The 19,480-nt window shown below is 40.3% G+C and overlaps 1 protein-coding gene across 5 annotated transcripts in view; it reads left to right on the forward strand.

Annotated features, from left to right (window-relative positions):
* TBC1D14 (TBC1 domain family member 14) overlaps positions 1-19,480 on the forward strand; it is a 66,887-nt gene that overhangs the window by 26,641 nt on the left and 20,766 nt on the right. For 3 of the 5 annotated variants that reach the window (XM_048942856.1, XM_048942857.1, XM_048942859.1), the window contains 5 exons: positions 12,077-12,195; positions 14,730-14,812; positions 16,390-16,507; positions 17,957-18,063; positions 18,943-19,023. In XM_048942856.1, coding sequence (XP_048798813.1) covers positions 12,077-12,195; positions 14,730-14,812; positions 16,390-16,507; positions 17,957-18,063; positions 18,943-19,023 — 508 coding nt within the window. Of the gene's footprint in view, positions 1-8,768; positions 8,882-12,076; positions 12,196-14,729; positions 14,813-16,389; positions 16,508-17,956; positions 18,064-18,942; positions 19,024-19,480 lie in introns of those variants that run through there. The other 2 variants (XM_048942858.1, XM_048942860.1) reach the window with 2 other exon arrangements.

The following is a 19,480-nucleotide window of genomic DNA, read 5'->3' on the forward strand; positions in this document are numbered from 1 at the left end:
ATCTTACCCGTTTTCTCTGTGCTCAGATAGTTTGTTCAGAGCCTTCTGAACAGGAAGTGGATGGTTCAAACCAACTTCTGCAGGAGCTTGATCTGCTGCTTTGGGTAACTTCTCATAGAGGTTGTCTACATATGGATCACTGGATGCATTGTTGTGACTGATGGCTAAAGCTGCTAAAGGTGCAGAGGATGCTGTTAGCTTTTTATTCACACTGTAATGTGTTCTAAGCTATGAACTGTCTAGTATATTTTTTCTGTTGCACAGTACAAGTCAGGGGGTGTAAGTGAGTCATTTCCTGTCGTGTCTTCCTCTGGGCTCATTTCTGCATGTCACCCTGGAAGGCAGGATTTAGATCTGTTGTGGTGTGGCTGAGTTCGTTCCTTAAAAAGAAGAAAGCACAACTGCAGTGCTGCCTCATTGATTTGAAGCTAACTTCTGTTAGCTGTTTGGGAGGCTGGAGCTAGATGATTTTTGAGGCCCCTTCCAGCCCAATCCCTTATGATTCTGTGCATACTCTTGTTGCTGTCTTTAGAAATAAAAGTGTAAATCCAGGTTTTCCACTTGAGAATTATACGTGCAAAACTTGCAAGCTGCCTTAATGCACTGCTGTTTTCCTTTCTTTCTATTCCAACTCAAAACATTTTTATTTTATTGATTTATAAATTTTTGTGGCGTTATATGGAATTAAATAACAAGAGGTACCGGTTTTGTCACTTAGAAAACCTAAAATATTTTTTTGGACAGGGAACCTAGAGAAATGTACTGAAGAGATTGTTCTGCTGTTCCCGTGGGCTGTGTTACTGTACAGTGTTGCTCTTGTCCTGACTTGAAAATTACCTGCCTCAAACAAATCTAATATTATATTTAAACTGATAAAGTAAGGGTAATAGCTTCATCCATAGTAAATGAAAGGGTAATTTAATCCTACAGCAGAAGGGTTGTTCCTGAGTATTTTAATAATAAAAGAATGTAATGCGACCCACCCAGGTATCATAATCTAGCAAACTGTCCAGCTGCCTCAGTGCTTCTTTCTAATGCTCCTGGAACCTCTTTCCTTGTGTTATGGAAGTACATATTAGGAGCAAGAAGCTAATAGAAAATAACAGGCTTTGAGTATCAGTTACAGCAAACTAAAAAGTGTTTTACTGAAAGGAAATAGGGTTTGGTAGATTTTCTTTTTTTTCCCTCCTCTTCAGTTTTAAGGCCTTTGTTTTAGTTTCAGCACTCAGAAATTCCTCATATACTATCTTAGTCACAACACTTGGAGGCTTGGGGGATCTAAAATAAATCTAACATGATGTTTGAGGATAAGTGTTTGGCTTCCTGGAATAAAGACACTGGGTGGGTAACAGTGTAAGCTTTGTTGGTTATGGCTGTTAAAATGTCAATTTGCTATTCTTTATTAAAATGTCCATTTTAATGCCAGTGCTGAGTTTTAGGGGAAATTGGTAAGTTTAAAATTGTCTAGTGGAATCATAAAGTTTGTGTTAATTGAAATAGTTCTTTTGTAGCCTACTCTGATACTTAATGTTAGGTGGAATGTACGCTCACAGAATGCAACGTTAGTTTTAAGTGCGGGAGGCCACAAAGCATAGGAAAATGCTTGTGAAGTACATAGGTGAAGTACACTGATAGCTCTTCTTACCCTCACAAGTTCAAGGCCAGGGAGAACAGCTTTTCAGAAGACCTGATATATATGTGGAAGCTCATTCTCATTTATTATTAAATAAGAATCCAGCACACAGCTGGCATTTGTCTCAGTGTCTCATAGTGTCTCATAGTGCTTAAACACCGGCATCTTCGTGTAGCCAGGAAGTTGTTTGCTTGTCTTTTTTTTCAATGTAATAACCTTGGAGTGAAAATAGAATTATGTAGAGAAAGGGCATAGAAATACTGGTGTGTACTTCTGAATGCTGCATCAGAGAAACACCTGGCGAAACATGACTGCATATTGAAGCTGGAGATAAATCCTTGAAAGCAGATATGTTAGCCTCTGAGTATTATAAACAAATATCTTAACAGGAGACTGGAACTTGTGTTGCTAGAATGTGAAACTAATTGAGAAGGCTTTGCTAGACTTCAGTATGTTATTTTTTTATTAAACAGAACTGAGCTCCCAAGAAACCTAATCCAGAGGTTCTCTTTGTTTCTTCTCCAGTTTATACATTTCAAGCTTCATCTTAAATTAAAGAATGGGGGCAGGGGGAAAAGAATGAGGGTTGTGAAAGGCCAACTCGTTCCATGCTCACTAGCAATAACAAACAAAGCTGATGTTCTTTGGCTTTGCGGAGTGAAAGGAATTCCTGTGTGTGTTCTTGGAAACCTGGAGGGTACAGATGTACGAATGTAGAAAAACAAAAACACCACACCAAACTGGTACTTTTCTTAGGTGTCTTTCTGAAGAAAATTTAGGAGAATATTTCAAGCTTTGTAGTCTCATTCTCCCCCCCTCTTTTCTGGATACTTGACCTTATTTATCCACATTATTCTATTACACATTTTTAGGTAGTAATTTTTTTTTACTATGTTGTGAAGCTGTCTCTCTAGCAAGTCAGTGCAAATAGTGTCATGAATGCTGAAGCTTGGAAATAGCCACCAATTTAAGCTAGACTATGCAGCTATGTTACCTTCCTTTATGTGTTTTATTTATACTAGTGAATGATTTTTAAAAAGTCACAATCTCTTCTCATCAAAACCAAATCTTTAAGTTACAAAGATGATATTCACAAAAATTTATATGTTGATATAGCGTTTTGTTTTAAAAAGAAATATATATATATATATACATACATAATATACAGAAGTCTTCCAGGCAGTGAAAGATGATGTGAAAAAGAAACTTGCATTAAGCATGTAAGAAACTGTCACCAGTAACTGCTTAAAGGGCAATTTTAGGGATCAGACCAATGAACACAGATGTTGAAAATGATCTGAAGAAGTTTTAGAGCAGTAGTAGACTTATTGCCTTGCTTTTCTATCATTTCAAAGGGCAGACAAGTATAAACTTGAAAAAGCGAGAGATTGTTAGAAATGCGCAAATCTTGGTGAGGTGGCAGTATAGAAATCAGTGAGAGGATTTTAAAAGGGAGGTGAAAGTGGAATATGCTTCAAGCAAGGTGCCTTTTCTCATGCCGATTTGGTGCATGTGCTGAGAGCATACACAGAAACACAAGCCTGCACATACTTACCTACACAGACAGCTGCTTGCAAACGTTAAAAGAAGAGCTGATTTATGCTCACCTGAATGTCTCAACATCATAATAATATGTGTTTGTATGCATTCCTGGCTCATTTTTATGTTGTCTTGAAAAGTGGAAGTATTTGAGGTCTTATTTGCAACTGAATAGAGAACTTGAAAGATAAAATATCAAATTCCTGTGACTCCTTTTCTATATCCTAAAGTTAACCTGGTGCTTTGGCCATTTCACTGTCACCTTGAAGCTGATGTGACTTAAGAATACTTTCTTTTTTTCCATGTCTTGCTCAGAATGAGGGAACAGTTCTTGCTAGGAGTCGGACTGAAGAGCATGTAATTCAAAACGAGATAGAAAAGATAAGTTTTCTTCTGCAGCACCAACACTTCAGCACTAATGTGAAATCTCAGAAGAAAACTTGTTGAAAGTAGCTTTGGAAGGGCACGGTGCTAAGGCTTTACAGTAAGTTGAGTTGGAGAGATGAGTGAGTGGACAGGTTGTTTATTTTCATTTTTTAAGCTCTGTATCCAGTGTACTCCCAATCCCTAGCAGTAACATTTCAGGTACGTACTGAGAAGAGGCATTGATGGTGTTTTATTTTGTAGCTGTTCATTAAAAAAATAATCAAATAACCATTTAGCATGTATTCTCTTGTTCAGGCACTTGTTTGATGCTTGCCCTGCTGGAAGCTGTTCTAGCAGATGTTTCCGCTCGGTTGATACTGCAGTGTATCAGATGGTATCAGTATATAGGGAAACTGCACGTTTGTATATGCAGATTAAATTACATCCTTTTCAGTGTTCTAAAGTGGTACGAGTTCTTTTGGTTACAGTGACTCATACTGGAGTCACTTACAAGAGTTTGCTTCACAATCTGGCTACAGATGCCAGACAACAATGAAGAGCTGTTATTAAACCACATAGTGCATAGGTGTGTTTTGTCTTTTTTAAATAGTCCTTCAAATATAGGGGAGTGGTCTGGATTTTTTCCTTCCTTTCTTTTTTTTTTTTTTTTTTTTTTTCTTTTAAGCATGTAACGTTACGATTCAAAAAGCACATAATTCAGATATAGCAGAAATGAAACATGAACCCCAAGGGCAAAAGCCATCTGATATGTAGCATATTGCCGGAGAGGCTCTTAAGAGCAAACTCACTCTTTCTTGGGAGACCTAAGTTGACTGTATATAGACTTGGATTTTAAATTTTCTTTAACTCAATGTTCCTCAAAATACAATGCCATAGAAGTTAATATCTGTAAAAATGGCTAACATGGTCCAATGGAAAGAGAACAGGTCTGCAGTGTAGCTTCTATGAGGGTTGCTCTGAAGGTAGTGCCTCCTTCTTTATGATGTCAGCCCATGACATCAGAGGCAGATGGTGGTGGTATACCAGTAGAGGTCAAACCTTCCTGCCAATATTCTGTTGCATTTTGTTGCTGTGTGACAGATGGCTGCAGAGTGGCAATCAGACAGTGGCATCTGACACAAGCACGTTTGAAGCAAAGGTGTGTCATTCCTTCACGAGGAAAAAATTGCTTGACATTCCAGTGAATGTCAAGTGATGCTTGGTGAACACTGATGGAGAACCAAACAGTGAATATGAGCATAATGAGACAGGGAGTGGTATGTTTCAGTGATGGCAACAGCAGCAGCTGCATGAAAGACAAGCCATGTTTCAGACAGCCGTGCAGATCTTTATGTGTATGGCGTGCAAACTCTCGTTTATTGCTGGCAAAAATACACAGCTAATGGTGGTGACTATGTTGAAAAACAGTGTTTGGTAGCTGAGAATAGAACCATAGAATCATAGAATCACTAAGGTTGGAAAAGACCTAAAAGATCACCCAGTCCAACCGTTCACCCATTCCCAATAGCTCCTACTAAACCATGTCCCTCAACACAACATCCAGTCTTTCCTTGAACACCCCCAGGGTCGGTGATTCCACCACCTCCCTGGGCAGTCCAATATCGAAGTGTTATTGTGTTCTTTGTATCTGTTGTAGTTTCCATGGAAATTGATAGGAGGTATTACTTTTGGAGCAATCTATGTCGTTCTCTCATTACCTTTTAGAATAGATGTGTACTATTGTATTCATACAAATTCAGCATGATTGTGTGGGACCAAATCCCCCTATAGTCTGTAATCAGAAGGGAGAAGCTTTTCAGGAAATAACGGGGGTAATTTCACAGCACTTGAAATTATGCCTCTAAGTTGGTAGTGTGAGGATTTCCTTGTGTGCATTGGCCGTATCTCTTACCCTTAATTTGCTGAAGCGTTCCTAATTTGTTAAGTATGGAAGAGAAAAATATGGTAGTACTGAAGATGAAAAGGATAATGTGGTAAAAAATGCACATAATGTGATGTGCAGACAAGTTCTCTCATCAAATGGCTGTCTTCTGCTGTGGTATTCTTCTTATAACTTAAGGGACTTAAAAATGTGTATAAGTGGGTAGAAAAGGAAGTGGAGCTGGTGGTTCTTGAACCATGGCTGAGTCACAGAGTAGCCAAATCACTCTGGCGAAGTCTGCGGGTTTGGTGTGCAGTTGATATTTCTCAGGTTATCAGATCAGATCTCTGATAAACTAATTTCATTTCAGAACAGTTCTGGTACTCTTTTTTGGGCTTACATAAAAAGCTCTCTAATCCTATTAATACTAAACTTCCAAACAATTCTTTGTATTCCTATTTGTATTCTGTTAAATTTGAAGGATGTTCTCATAATCTGATCTTTGCCTGAGGTATTAGTCTTCTGAAGTTCCCTTTGATTACTGTAATAGTTTATTGGTCTGCTGGTTTCAGTTCATCTTCTGAAAGTCCTGCTGCTCGTTCCTTTTCCTGTGTAACAGTTGTTTGTATGCAGGCGGTTACATTGCCCTGTAGCAAAGCAGATCCAGAAGTCTAACTAGAGTAACCAGACTGATGCAATAAAACAAAAGATCCATTTGTAGCAGAGTCAATTCCCCAAATTAATGTGCTGTGTGGTAGCACAAATTCTTATCAGAGGCGATGGAGAATTGGTGTGAGGTGCTGGAAAGGGTGGAGGGCAGTGATGTTCTGGGTGTACACCAGCTTAGATCCATCTGCTAAAGTACTTCATAATAAAAGGAGAGAGACTGCAGATGGATGTAGCAGGAAGCTATGAAGCAACAAAAGGGGAATGCTGAAGCAGTATTTTGGTAGCAGTCAGACTCAAAAACCAAGAAAAAAAAACTATTTGGCTTGTGCAGTTCTGGTGTGATTCCTATCTTGTAAGCTGGAAGAGGCAGGAATTCCAGTGGGAAAATTATCATGCAATTCCAGCTTGTGCATAACTTGCCTGAGTAGCCTCAGGTAATCTTAGAATTGTGGCAGCCTAAAAATAGAGCTACCATACCTCTGTGTAATCAGTGGTAATGAAGTGAATTACGGAGCGTACTTAGTTTCACCCCACAGAAGCATCTCCCAGTTCCACCAGGCTGCACTTTCTGTATTTTTTTTGTTTTTATTTTTTTGTGGAGACAGCTGATGGCTGTTTCCTTGGAGATTTGCAGCATTGTTCCACTTTCAGTACATGAAACTAGAAGGGTTTACAACGGATGTATTGTCCACCTCACAGTCTGAAGTTGTTTCTGTATTAATAGTTGTACTTTTACATAAATGTTTTTTGATGTGTGATAATTGACTGCTTTGGACAGCTTATGAGGAGAAACAGCATTTGGGGCTGTGGTGCTTTACGTGAGCTCAGTTGACAGCGTTGTGATGATTGTCCATGCTCTGACACCAGACATCTGTTACCATCTGGACCATGAGCCAGCACTGTGCTCTTGTGGCCAAGGAGGCATCCTGGGATGCATGAGAAAGAGTATGGATAGTAGGTTGAGAGGTTCTTTCCCCTCTACTCTGCCCTGTTGAGTGGAGCATCTCCCTTGTGAGAAAAGGCTGAGGAAGCTGGGTCTCTTTAGCTTGGAGGAGACTGAGGGGTGACCTCATTAATGTTTATAAATATGTGAAGAGTGAGTGTGAGGAGGATGAAGGCAAGCTCTTCTCAGGACGTCCAATGATAGGACAAAGGGCAATGTGTGCAAGCTGGAACATAGGAGGTCCCACATAAATAAGAGGAAAAACTTCTCCATGGCAAGGGTAACAGAATACTGGAATGGGCTGCCCAAAGAGGTTGTGGGATCTCCTTCTTTGGAGACATTCAGCAGCTACGTGGGTGTGTTCCTGTGTGACCTAATCTAGGTGTTCCTGCTCCAGCAGGGGAATTGAACTAGATGATCTTTTGAGGTCCCTTCCAATTCCTGACATTCTGTGATTCTGTTAATTGGTGGTGGTAGGAGTGAGGTGGAGATACTTTAACACAAATGAGCTGTCCCTCATTTGGTGTATTATTGCTGCCTTAGGATTTGATGGCAAGCTGCAGGTTGAAAACATTAAGCTGATAAAACATACAGCAATTCCAAACATCATAAAATTGTTTTGAGTTGTAGGAACCCTTAAGAGTTGATATTTGCAACAATATTTAGTTTGAAACTGTTCCACAGAATTATAGAATCACACAGGATTGCAGAGGTTGGGAGGGACCTCAAGAGATTGAGTCCAAGCTCTAGCTAAAACGGGTACCCTACAGCAGGTTGCAGGGTAAGCGTCCAGACATCTCCAAAGAAGGAGATTGCACAGCTTCTCTGGGCAGCCTGTTCCAGTGCTCCATTGCCCTTACCGTAAAGTTCTTCCTATGTTCAAGTTGTTCTTTGTCCCATTGCTGCACACCACTGAGAAGAGCCTGGCCTCATGCATTTCTTTCCCACCTCCCTTGTAAACTTTAATCAGGTATTCCCTCAATCTTCCCCAGGCTGAGCAGACCCAGGTTACTCAGTCACTCCTCATATGGGAGATGCTCCAGGCCCTTAGTCATCTTTGTCGCTCTTCACCGGACTCCTTCAAGAAGAGCCTTGTCATTTTAAACTGTGGAGCCCAGTTGTCCTGTCAAAGGCTCTGGCCTTTCTTACAGTCCCTTTTCAGACACTGAAAGGGTGCTCTCAGGTCACCTCTGATCTGTCTCTTCTCCAGCCTGGACAGCCCCAGCTCTCAGCCTGTCCTCACACTGAGGTATTCCAACCCTTTCACCGTTTTTGTGGCCCAATTTAAGAGAAAATAAGGAGAATTAGTAGAAATTCTCAGAAGCAGGATGCTTAAGCAACTTCTGTTGTATTCAGGGTATCCGTGCTGCTCATTCTGACTCAGGGTCGGGCCTCGGTGAAGGCCACGAGCGGCGTGAGGTCCTGAGCACCGGGGCGAGGACCAGCTGCAGACGCGGGGATAACAGCACGGTCCGTGTCTGTGGTCCTTGTGGAGCTGCCCAAAGAGGGCGGACAGCAGCAGCGAGGCCGCCCGCAGTTTCCTTAGGCCCACTGCTAAGTGTGCGCGTCCCGCTGAGGCGGGAGCCGCCGGCCAGGGAAGCGGGCGTGGAAGCGACGAACTCGGCCGGGCCCGCCCCGCCGCCACGCGTGCTCAGGCAGCGCTGGGCGAGAGAGAGAGAAGCGATCGGCCGCGGCGGCTCCGCAGCTGATTAGCGGGGCTGGCGGGGCGGGGCGGGCGGCCCGCGAGGCCGTGCGGGCCCGGGCGGCGCCGCGGCGGGGAGCCAGGTCCCGGAGCGGCACGGGCATGGGGCTGCGGCGGCGCGGCCGGTGAGGCTCCGCGGCGTTCATGGTGAGCGCGGCCGGGCGGCCGCTCGGGGAAGAAGAAGGGAAGGGAAGCGAGGCGAAGGGGCGGCGGCGCGGGCAGAGGTCGTCCTTTGGAGCTCGCGAGGGGGGTCCGGAGCGGCCGGCGGGGAGAGCCTGCGGAGGTGACGCGGTGACGCGGGTCGGGCGTTTCGGGCTCTCCGGCCGAGCCCTGGCGCTTGGCTTTGTTTGGCGTGAAGGCTGCCGGCTGGAGGCGAGTGCCTTCCCACCCCCAGCGCAGCCCAGCGAAGCAGCACGGCGGTGGAGCGGCGCGTGGTTCTCGCTGCCCCGTTGCCCGGAGTTCGCATTTCGTGTTCCGCTCCCTTCAAACAAAGAGCACGCGAAGTCGGGTGACCTTGGCGGAGAGCTCCGCGTCCCGCAGCCCGTGCTGCTCCTGCCGGGCAGGGCTGCGGCGCGCACCGAGCCCTGAGCGCTGTGCCTCGGCCCTGTGTGTATCCATCTACGAACACCTTCAGACCTCAGCCCTGCTCCTCTGGCTGCGGCAAACGTGGAGGAAAGCCTGAGCGGTCGCGGTGTTAGGGATGTATTCGAAATCATAAGCGATCAGGTCATCCTGAATCGATCCTGAATGAAGTTAATTTGCATCCCTATTAGGTAAGGCAGCCCTAGTTTCAATACAGGGTTTAAATACAGTTTGTCACTCTAGGAGATTTGAGTCTGGTTTAAAGAAAAATGCTTCAAGTGAGCCATTGTACGTTCAGCCTATTGCAGTATGCCGGTATGTACAAATGCTTCTGCTTGCCCCGTCAGCAAATACTCTTAGTATGAGTCTGTGGAGGCTTCAATCTGTTTCATTGCTGTGTCCTATAGAATGCTCTCCTCAAAATTGCCTTCTCTTCCTACTGAAGTAGAAGGTCGTTGTAAAGAGTGCTTGTGAGTCTTTTTTAACCTTGCCTAATTCCTGCACAGTCTTATCATTTGCATGCAGTGGACGTTTTTATTATTTTTGGCTGATACTGGAAATACTACAAAGGACTTACACTGCTAATCTGATGAAATGAGCCACTCCCATTCTGTGTGCTGCTAGGGCTTCTTTGCTGTAGTCATGCTGAGTAAAACACATGGGTGAATGCTTGCTGAAATGTGGGATTGGCTTTTGCTTTATCCTTTCAGAGCTGTGAATAACTATGCTAACATGGCAGTGCTGCAGCTAGCTACCTGTACTCCAAAATATTCTAAAACAAAGCATCGTTAATCAAGAAATTCCTGAAAGATGCTGTTCAGAGCACTGGTCTGGAGAAGTTTGTGCTTAGGTGATTTTGATTTCCAAATAATAGGAATAAAATCCCTGTTGTAACCCAATCTGTAGAGGTTTTTTGCACCTTCTTAAAGCAGTTTTGCTCTGTAACTGTCTTTCAATGAAAGGAGACCTTGAAAATAATTTTCTTACGCAAAAATCAGACTGCTTTTTTGGAATTTCTCACATAATAAGTACTGAGTGCTTGTGTTTTCGTGTCAAGTTGTGTGATGCGTTAGGGAGATCGATATGTGATGATTTCTGCCTTGTTGCAGGCTCTTGCCGATGTCAGCTGGTTTCACTATCAGGAAAGTGGTAAAAACATCAGGTTTAGGGACAAGGTTTACATTGTTTGGGGAAGCAGTCATATAGGTTATTATTTGGCCATGTTAATTTGTGGAAAATAGCTGGGTCAGTCTCCTAATAGAATAACAAAAAAAAAGAATAAGCCTCTCTTTCATCCCTTAAGTGTAGTGGGTGTGCCCCTCTGTCAGTGGAGCAGCCCACCACCTACTGATGGGCACTAAGGTGCAGCCTGCGAGGAGTTATTCATGTAAGAACAGGGTCTTAGCATTCTAAGTGTCTGTCTCAATACCTTTTCAACTACATTTGTTTGCTTATTTTCTCAATAGACTTTTTTTAACCAAGATCTTTGTCAATATGACTGCTCACTCTAGTAGTCAAAGCTACATACTGTTCAGTAGTTTAAATGCTTCTGTTTTGTTGTTGTTCTTTTCCTTGTTTTCAAACTGCTGCCTTGCATAGCAGCATTAACTGGTATTAATGAGGCAGACATTCCAAATTCATGACAGTATTTCCCGTCACAGCAATGCAGGCATCACAGGATTGCACGCTGAGACGCTGCCCTGTTCATAAACAAGGAGGGAGTTCTTCTGCATCCCAAGAGCTTCACAGGACTCGGTCTGTGAGTCCCACAGAACTAACTTGAACTAGAATTGAGTTGGACAGCATAAAATAGAAGAGTTAATATGGTTCTGCTTTCAACTGTGTGTTTCTGTATTTAAGGAGGAAGAGAAGGGCTTTCTGTTAGTAGTTGACACTCCATTCTGGTTTCTGAATGAGCCAGACAGTTTGGTTGTATTTGAGGGGTTGGATCTTTTGCCCAAGGAATTTTTTTTTACATAACTGGCAGGTTAGGTTGACAGAAATCAGTACCATGTGAAGGAGCTGTTTGTGCTGGCAGGAGAAAGGGGGAAAGAAAGGCTGCTTGGAACACCTTTCGCAGTGCTCAGTTATAACGCTTCATTTTTAAAGTGCTATGTGCAATTTTTATTTTTTAAATAGAAATGGTATAAATAAGCTATATTAGAAAGAAAGTGTCTTTTGGAAATGGCAGAATTGGTGAAGTTTTATTTAAAATGTCATTGATATCCCAAACACCATGTGACGTTACGCTTTGTTATGATTTAGGATTGTTGTACTTCAAGGCATTATAGGAACTGTGATTTTAACCCCCAAAACACTCCTCCCCAGCCTCTGGTGAGCCACTGAAAATAAGCTGAGAAGGAGAAATCTCACAAAGAGATTTTAAGACAAGAAGCCTATGGTAGCTTTGGGCTTTGATTTGAAAACAGTGTCGATAAAAATATTGTAATAGATCTTTTTCACACCTCAGGTAGCGTGTGCTGCTTCAAAGCTTGTTCTTAGCGGTATTTTATAAGAGCTTCCAGCCAGAGGAACTTAAAATTAGAAGTAATGAAGGTAGATATGGGAACTCACTTTTGAACTTAAATTTTAACATTGTTTTCAGTTCTGAGTTGACTCAAGCTGAAAAGCTTAAAAGAGATTGCAGTTGGGCAGAGATTCAAGAGCATTATCTTGGTGTCTTTTATTGACCCTGTTTAATTCTCCCGAGCATCATTTTGGTGTTCTCCACTTTTGTAACTTGTCCTTTGTCTTCTCTAGGAATATGAAGAAAAAACTGGACGAGCTCACAGACCTCTCTCTCCTAAGCAGAATGTGAGGAAGAATCTTGATTTTGAGCCACTCTCCACTACTGCACTTATTTTAGAGGACAGACCAGCGTAAGTTTTGGGAAACATCACAGCCCCTTCAAAATGGGGCTAGCAAAGCTGCTCTTATGCATGGATTTGATTGCTCCAGTTCAGACAGATGATTTTAAATCTAAATACTTTTGTTTCAGGTTAATGAATATGCAGGTGTGATGGTTATGAGGAAAATTATTCAAACTTACTTTAAAGAAGTAATTTTATAGTAAAAACATTTTTTGAGCTTTAGTTTTGAATAATTCTAAACACAAGGAATTTTTATTTTCCCTTTGAGAGCATAAAGATAAGAATGAAGCTGGTATAAGCTAGAGAAATTGAGAAGCAAGGATAAAGTATCTTTGTTTGCATGGAGAAAGACCAAACCCATATAAATAATGAAATGATATAATGATTGTACTGCAGTGGAATCAGCATCACGTGATAAAGGTTGTCAGGACCTCAAGCTCTTTGGTGCTTGTGTTTCAGTAATGAGATTATTGCATGTGCAGACTAACTCTAGAAAGATTTATTTGTAGCTGTTCTCATAGTTTTTTACCCCCGAATTTCACAAATCCAGTTGTTTAGTCAATTTATGGACAGTATCAAGTCTTGCAGACATGTTGTCTGCATTTTTAATAGAGCAGTGCATCGATACAAAGAACTGGCATAATGTGGTATATGTTTTCATGAATAAATGTACACCAAAAATCCTTCTATCAAACTAGTTTAGTTGTAAGGTCATTTAAGACACTTTTTGGTTGGCTGGTAGACCAAGATTTCTCGGTACCCCAAAACAACCAGTGAGGAATTATTTGTAATAGTAAGTTTTCTTGTGTACAGCTGGAAACAGTGCATACTGGCTTATTTGTTTTAAATAAAACTTGTCTCTTAAAATCATTCTTTATGTGGCATATTCTGAGACACAGTACTCAGCTTGATTCAATTATGGGACATTACCGGATAACATTCAGATTTTACTTTTTTCCTAAGAAAGGTTGTTGTTTTTTTTTTTTAAATTGTAGACAGTTGAATCATGATTTCTTCCCTCTAATAGAGGAAACTGAGCAACAGTGCCAACCTCTAATGAATCTCTGTAAAGAGCCTTTTCTGTTGTTTTTTTTTAGTTGGCTTTTTTTCCCTTACCTATTAGGCTTCAAGTAATTTCTTGTTGATTGTCTGCAAAAATAAATACATAAATAAATAAAGACTTGCAAGAAATGCAGTGAGATTTTATTTCCAAAAGAGCCGTTCTTGGTTTTGGTCTCACTTGTAGGGTTTAGGTAAAGCTCTAAGGAAAAAATCAGTTAATATTTTGTAGTTTCTGTAGCTTTAACTGGACAGTGTTGAATCTCAGTAGATACATCTTCTCACTTACATGATGATGTCATTAAGAGAGGGAACAAATAATTTCAGTTGCAAAGTTCAAATTGGTAGAATTTGAATCATTTCTTCTGGTTTTCTGTTCCAAAATTCCCTGCACTCACACCCTTTATAAGGATTTTGGATTTATGAAAAGGAGCCAGTCAACTTACTTCAGTGAAACAGGAAAAAATCATTCTTTATGGGTAACAATTACATTGATGTGCAAATCAATTTCTTGTATTCTTGTTACAGTCTTGATTCTTAAAAACATTTGTAGGTGTGTAGCATATGGCTCTGCATGCTTTACAGGTAATGTGATTATGTAAATAGTAAAACATGCTGCTATTGATGATGTCTGCATTGACAGCTAGAAGCTGCCTTATGTCTGAGACTGTGCAGGAGTACACACATTAATTTTTGTGTTTCTTTTTTAATAACTAAAGTTATTAACTGCCCTAGAAATACGATACAATGATGAACAAAATACTTATTTTCTGTTTTGATGTTTTGGTGATCCTATAGTTGCACGAGATACACAGTGATTATGTTAATTATTAATATAATTAGCTAAAGTTAGTGTGATCTGATACAGGAGCATGTGTATTGTATGGTAGAGATTTTACTTTAATCACTAATAGAAAATGGCTGCGTTGATCTCAGTGAGTGGAAAATGCACAGAATGGCTACTGCTTGTTGCTGTAGAAATGAGGGGAGGGAGTTAAGCTTTCTAAAAGAGAAATGGGGTCTCTGAGAACAGAAAGAGGAAGCTGGTGCAGCGAGCCATTACTGCATGAGTGAAGAAAGCTGTGGATGTAGTCCTTAAGTGAGGTATGCAGTGAGTGAATAAGGTCTTTATCTGTAGTGCTCAGTTTAAAGTAAAACTACCAGCTAGTTATGTACCTCTATATCCCCTTTATTTATGAAGATTAGTCTGTGGCTTCAGTTGGTTTAATAATAAAAATGCTGAAATTGCCAAACAGAAGGAAATTGCTCAGCATATTTTGTGTATAAAAGTACTCATAGCTGTTCAAGTGTTCTTTCCTTCTCTTCCGCTGACTCTGGCAAAAAAAATCTTTCCAAGAATCTGTTGGACTACTCCTTAATCAAATATTTTGGTGTCGGGCAGCATTATGCTTTTCTTTTAAAAGTGCCTAGAATTGTTGTTAGATGGATGTGGCAACTTGAAATACTGCTTCTTTTAATTTAAGGAACCTCCCAGCAAAACCAGCAGAAGAAGCTCAGAAACACAGGCAGCAGTACGAAGAAATGGTGGTTCAAGCAAAAAAAAGAGGTGATGGAATTTCTTTTCTTCAGAAGAAAGCAGTAAAGTTAATGGCTGTTTCTAAACTTGAAATATACTTATGTCATTCAGTTTTTCTGTGTCATGAGGGATTTGTACTTCCCTTCAGAGAAGAATCAATCCAGAAAAGAGAGAAAGACAAAAGTAGTTTCATTAAAAAGCCCCAAGAGTTTAGTTTTAAATAACTAAAAATATGTTAGAGTTTTATTCCAGGAACAACTTATTGAGGCTCTGGTACATAAGTACGTGTAGTTTCAATGCAGGAAGTGCAGTAATTTTATTTGATAATCAGTCTCTCACTTAAAATTTACATCTTTCCTCAGGTTTTGCTTCTCATTTCTTGTCTGGCTTCACAGCAGTGTCTCAGTAGCACTATACTGCTCACATCAGGTGGAGCTGATTGCAGTGATTGCTTGCAGATTATTTTGTACTGTCTCAGCCTTCTAATAAAACCAATCATTGCAGTGATAGGAAATCTGGACACATGGAAGTTGTGTGTAGGAGGAGAGCTTCTGGAAATACTGTTTTTCCAGCTGGTCTAAGCTATATGAAGCAGTGGGAAAGTGGCATGAACTCAGGACTTTTCCTTGCTTTCTACAGTTGTCATTTTAATTAAAATATTCCATTGTAGTTTTGGTGGGAAAGTTCTTCCTACCCTTTCTTGTGACCTCTGTGTCACTATGTTCATGTACAGGTAGTGGTCCAGAGAAGACTCTCTCCTGCTGTGCACATACAGTAGGTGGTTTGGGAGAAATGGAGTGATGCTCAGGTTAGGCAGTGGGCCAAGCCTTTGTGCTGTCTTCACTAGATGAGAGTATGTGACTCTATCAGATAAGTACCTCCAGAAAAACAAAAAACATTTTGCCTACAACCTCTGCAGGTGAACAACTTGGCAGAGTAATGCGTTGTGTACAGGTCAGGAAATCAAAGTGTGTAAGCACTGTTTTTGTTTAGAGAAAAATGCGTCTGTGTTTAAAACAGACTTAGAGAGAAGTTATATCAAAGCCAGAGGTTTGTGGAGGCAGTTGGTGTGGTTCAGCCCTATCTTCTGTTGTGCTTTAAAGTGAACCCAACAAGTGGTGTGTGTTCATTCCAAACAGTGTGGTGTGTGGCATCCTGCAATTAGTTTTCCTTGACAATCAGCACTTGCCCATATTGTAGACTGTGTGTGCTCACACACACACAGGTTCTGTATTTCCACTGTGAATCTCTAAGTGTCTGCTGATGTCTGTTAAATCACATTTAACAAATTTGTCTGTGGAACAAACAGTAGTTGATGATGCAATAAAAGAAGCACTGCATGGTAATGCAAAGATGTAAAATACATTTAAACTGAACGTGAAAAATGTAGGATTTTATTCTGGGAGTTTTCAGTTTGTAGATTTGTGATGTGGAACATTTAGAATAACCATGCATTAAAATTTTAGAATTGGAATAGTCTGCTGGAAATGTGGATGTATGTAAGTTGATTTTACATGGCTATGTAGTCATGCATAGACAACTTTATTTTTTTTTTCCTGGTTTTATTAAACTAAAAAAAATAAAATAAAAAAATTGCTTTCCTGCAGAGCTTAAAGAAGCCCAGAAGAGAAAGAAGCAACTGGAGGAACGTTGCAAGCTGGAAGATAGCATTGGCAATGCTGTTTTAACTTGGAACAATGAAATCTTGCCCAACTGGGAAACTATGTAAGACAGTATGTTACATTGAGTTTTAATTAAAACTCTTCTATATCCTGAAGAGAAGTTACATATTTAGCAAGTGTAATTTTAAATGGTGTTGGTAACTTTTGTTTGAAAGTCATCTTCACACAGTGACAAAGATAGTGAGTAACATAAGCTTCATTAGTTTGATAAAAAGTAATGCAGTTCTAATTCTCATTGCTTGGTCTTCAGTGGGAATTGGAGATATTTGGAAGCTGTAAAAGAGTGAGAAGTGATCCATGAGAGAAAATGTAAAAGCAAAAAGCTTAATTGCATTTATCAAAAATGAGCTTTTTTCTCGACTACATCTTGAGCTTGATGTTTCAGTATCAAACATGAAGTATGTGCATGGTACTATTAAGCCTCTTTAATTAGTGGTAGACCTGCTGAGATAATCAGATGATGGAAAAGAAAAGTAGGGAGAAAGTTGTTTAAAAAAAGCTGAAATAGTACAAAATTTTCTACAAAACACAGCGCATGCAGTTGGTGAGCTGCCTCCGCTCTCCAGTTTTTCATGGACTTTACAACAACAAAAAGCAGCCCCTTCTAATCTGGAGAGCAGAAAAACAATACAGCTATAACAAAAGCCACCACAGCTCTTATAAATGCAGCTTGCTTAATGGTATTCAGTTGCTCAGTGTTAGAAATACTGATGTGAAGTGCTAGAAAATGCAAATGAATTAGAGAACCAAGTGTGAAATAAAGCATAAATAAACTGTAGATTAAATGTCTGTCTTCAGTAGTTGAAGGTGTCGTGTCTGCTGTAAATCTAAGTATGCATTTTACTCTTCGTGGCTTACAAAGCCCGAAGTTCCTCAGTGTGTTCCATATTTTACATTTAATTGAGAATCCACTTTTAGGTCGTTGCATTGCTGGGTTCTTTGTCATTCCTGGAAGCTGTAGCAATTTCTATGCCTGTGTTTTGTTAAAATGTCTTTTGTGCTTCTACCTGAAAATTGCTGCTTCATGCTGGAGAGCTGGAGTGGCAAAGCTGAGTGGGTAACTGCACGTGTCATTTGCACAAGGAAGCCATGACCGAGAGAGTAGCTTGTAACTTGTTTTTGTATTTAATTCTACATGGAATTTTAAGTCTGTCCAGACTTTAGCATATGCAGTGGCTTAGATATGGGTCTATTTTTCACTTCTTTATTACTGTTCCTTACAACTCTTGCTGATCATCTATGGTGGAATGTTACAGTTACTGTGACTGCACTGCTTCTGTCAAAATAAACCATTAACTTCAGAAGGAAGGAAGCTTTCCTTTTGCAGTTCAAGACAAAGTAGTACTAAAGAATTGATATATGCCAATCTGGTTTGACTTCTTGGCTCACTGATGTTCATTCTGGTCTGTATCCCTTTAGCTATGGTAAGAAGACACATTTACAGTTCAGCTGTCAATGAAGTCTTTCTTAGAATGCATTTTGTTTTGGACAGGTGTTGTTCCCGCAAAGTTCGAGAGTTATGGTGGCAGGGCATTCCACCGAGCGTGAGAGGCAAAGTCTGGAGCTTGGCAATTGGCAACGAGTTAAACATCACCCATGGTGAGACTGTCATCTTGTCTGCGTTGTGGTATGAAGAGAAATGAGTCTTGTATTACTGAGTTGCATCAGAATCTGATTTGTGGGCATGAAGTATTTATCTGCTTAGGTTTTATTTCTGGTGCTTTTACATGCTTTGTTCAAAAATGCTGTATCTTTTAATCCTGTAGCTCTTCTAGGACTGTTGCCCTGAATTGTTTCTGATTATTGCCACCATTGTGTCTTGCTTTAATGTTACACAGAAATGGTCAGAACTACTCAAGATTTTTTACTTTCTTTTTTTTCATGTTAGAATTGCTACTGGTTGTAATGCCTGTGAGTATGCAGTCTCTCGATTTAGAGCAAGAAGTTAGGGCTTATGAGATTGAAAGACTTCCAGGAAAATTAGTCCATCTGCTTATATGTGTGTTTCTGAAAACAGAAGTAGTGTGCTGCTTCACACAACAGCAGAGCAGTTTTGAAAGAGCAATTAATTCCAGTATGGAAGGACAGTAGACTGCCTGTATTCTTGCTAGTATTGTGCTGCTTTTCTGTGTTTGGTTCATTCACCTCCGGTTTAGTTCTTGCCTTGAATTTGGGAGTCTTATCCTAGCTACCTGTTCAGACTGTAACTTTGAATGTCAGTGCTCTGTAAGGAAAAAATGATTGCTTGAACATAGAATGCAATTTCTGCCTTGATTGCCTTTCCCTCTTTCTTGATCTTAAATTATAGGTCAGTGGAACGGGTCTTTCAGAACCATCATCAAAAATTCAATTAGTATGTCACATGTACTGCTGTTAGTATGCTGGAGCAGCATTGCTCATATGGTGCATGGTTGGTACTTGACTGTAAGCACTTGTGTATTCAAATAACAGCTTTGATTTTCTCTACTCTTTTTCCAGAACTGTATGATATTTGTCTGGCTCGTGCCAAAGAGAAATGGCGATCACGTAGCACGGTAGGGGCTGAGGTAGAATGTGAAGGTAGGTTTTCTTCTGGTGAATAACCTGTGCTGTGCTACAGAATAAAAGATTTGGTTAAATTGTTCCTTAAGTTAAGATTTAAAAAAAAAACAAAAACACAAACCTATGAAGATGAATTTGATTTAAAAAAACAAACTTATTTTTGGAAAAAATAGCTGCATTCGTAATGAATCTTGTCTCTTACGTGCTATGCTTGTTCAGTTTTTCTTCAAAATCTTTCTCTAGGTACAGTTATGAATTGATACCTAATTTGTTGGAAAACTAAGAACATTTAGGAGATTCTAATTTGAACTGAAACAGAAATATTTTGTTGCCTCTGCAGTTTTGTAATTGAAACTCAAATCATAGCAGAAAGTTAAATTTCAGTTCCTCAGTGCAGCTTTGGTCCATCTCCTGGGCATGTTTCAGCAAGCAATTTATGATTTATGTGAAGCAATTTATTTTTGCACATGAAGTG

The sequence above is a fragment of the Lagopus muta genome, chromosome 4 (assembly GCF_023343835.1).
Source record: "Lagopus muta isolate bLagMut1 chromosome 4, bLagMut1 primary, whole genome shotgun sequence".
In the NCBI taxonomy this organism is placed as follows: Eukaryota; Metazoa; Chordata; class Aves; order Galliformes; family Phasianidae; genus Lagopus; species Lagopus muta.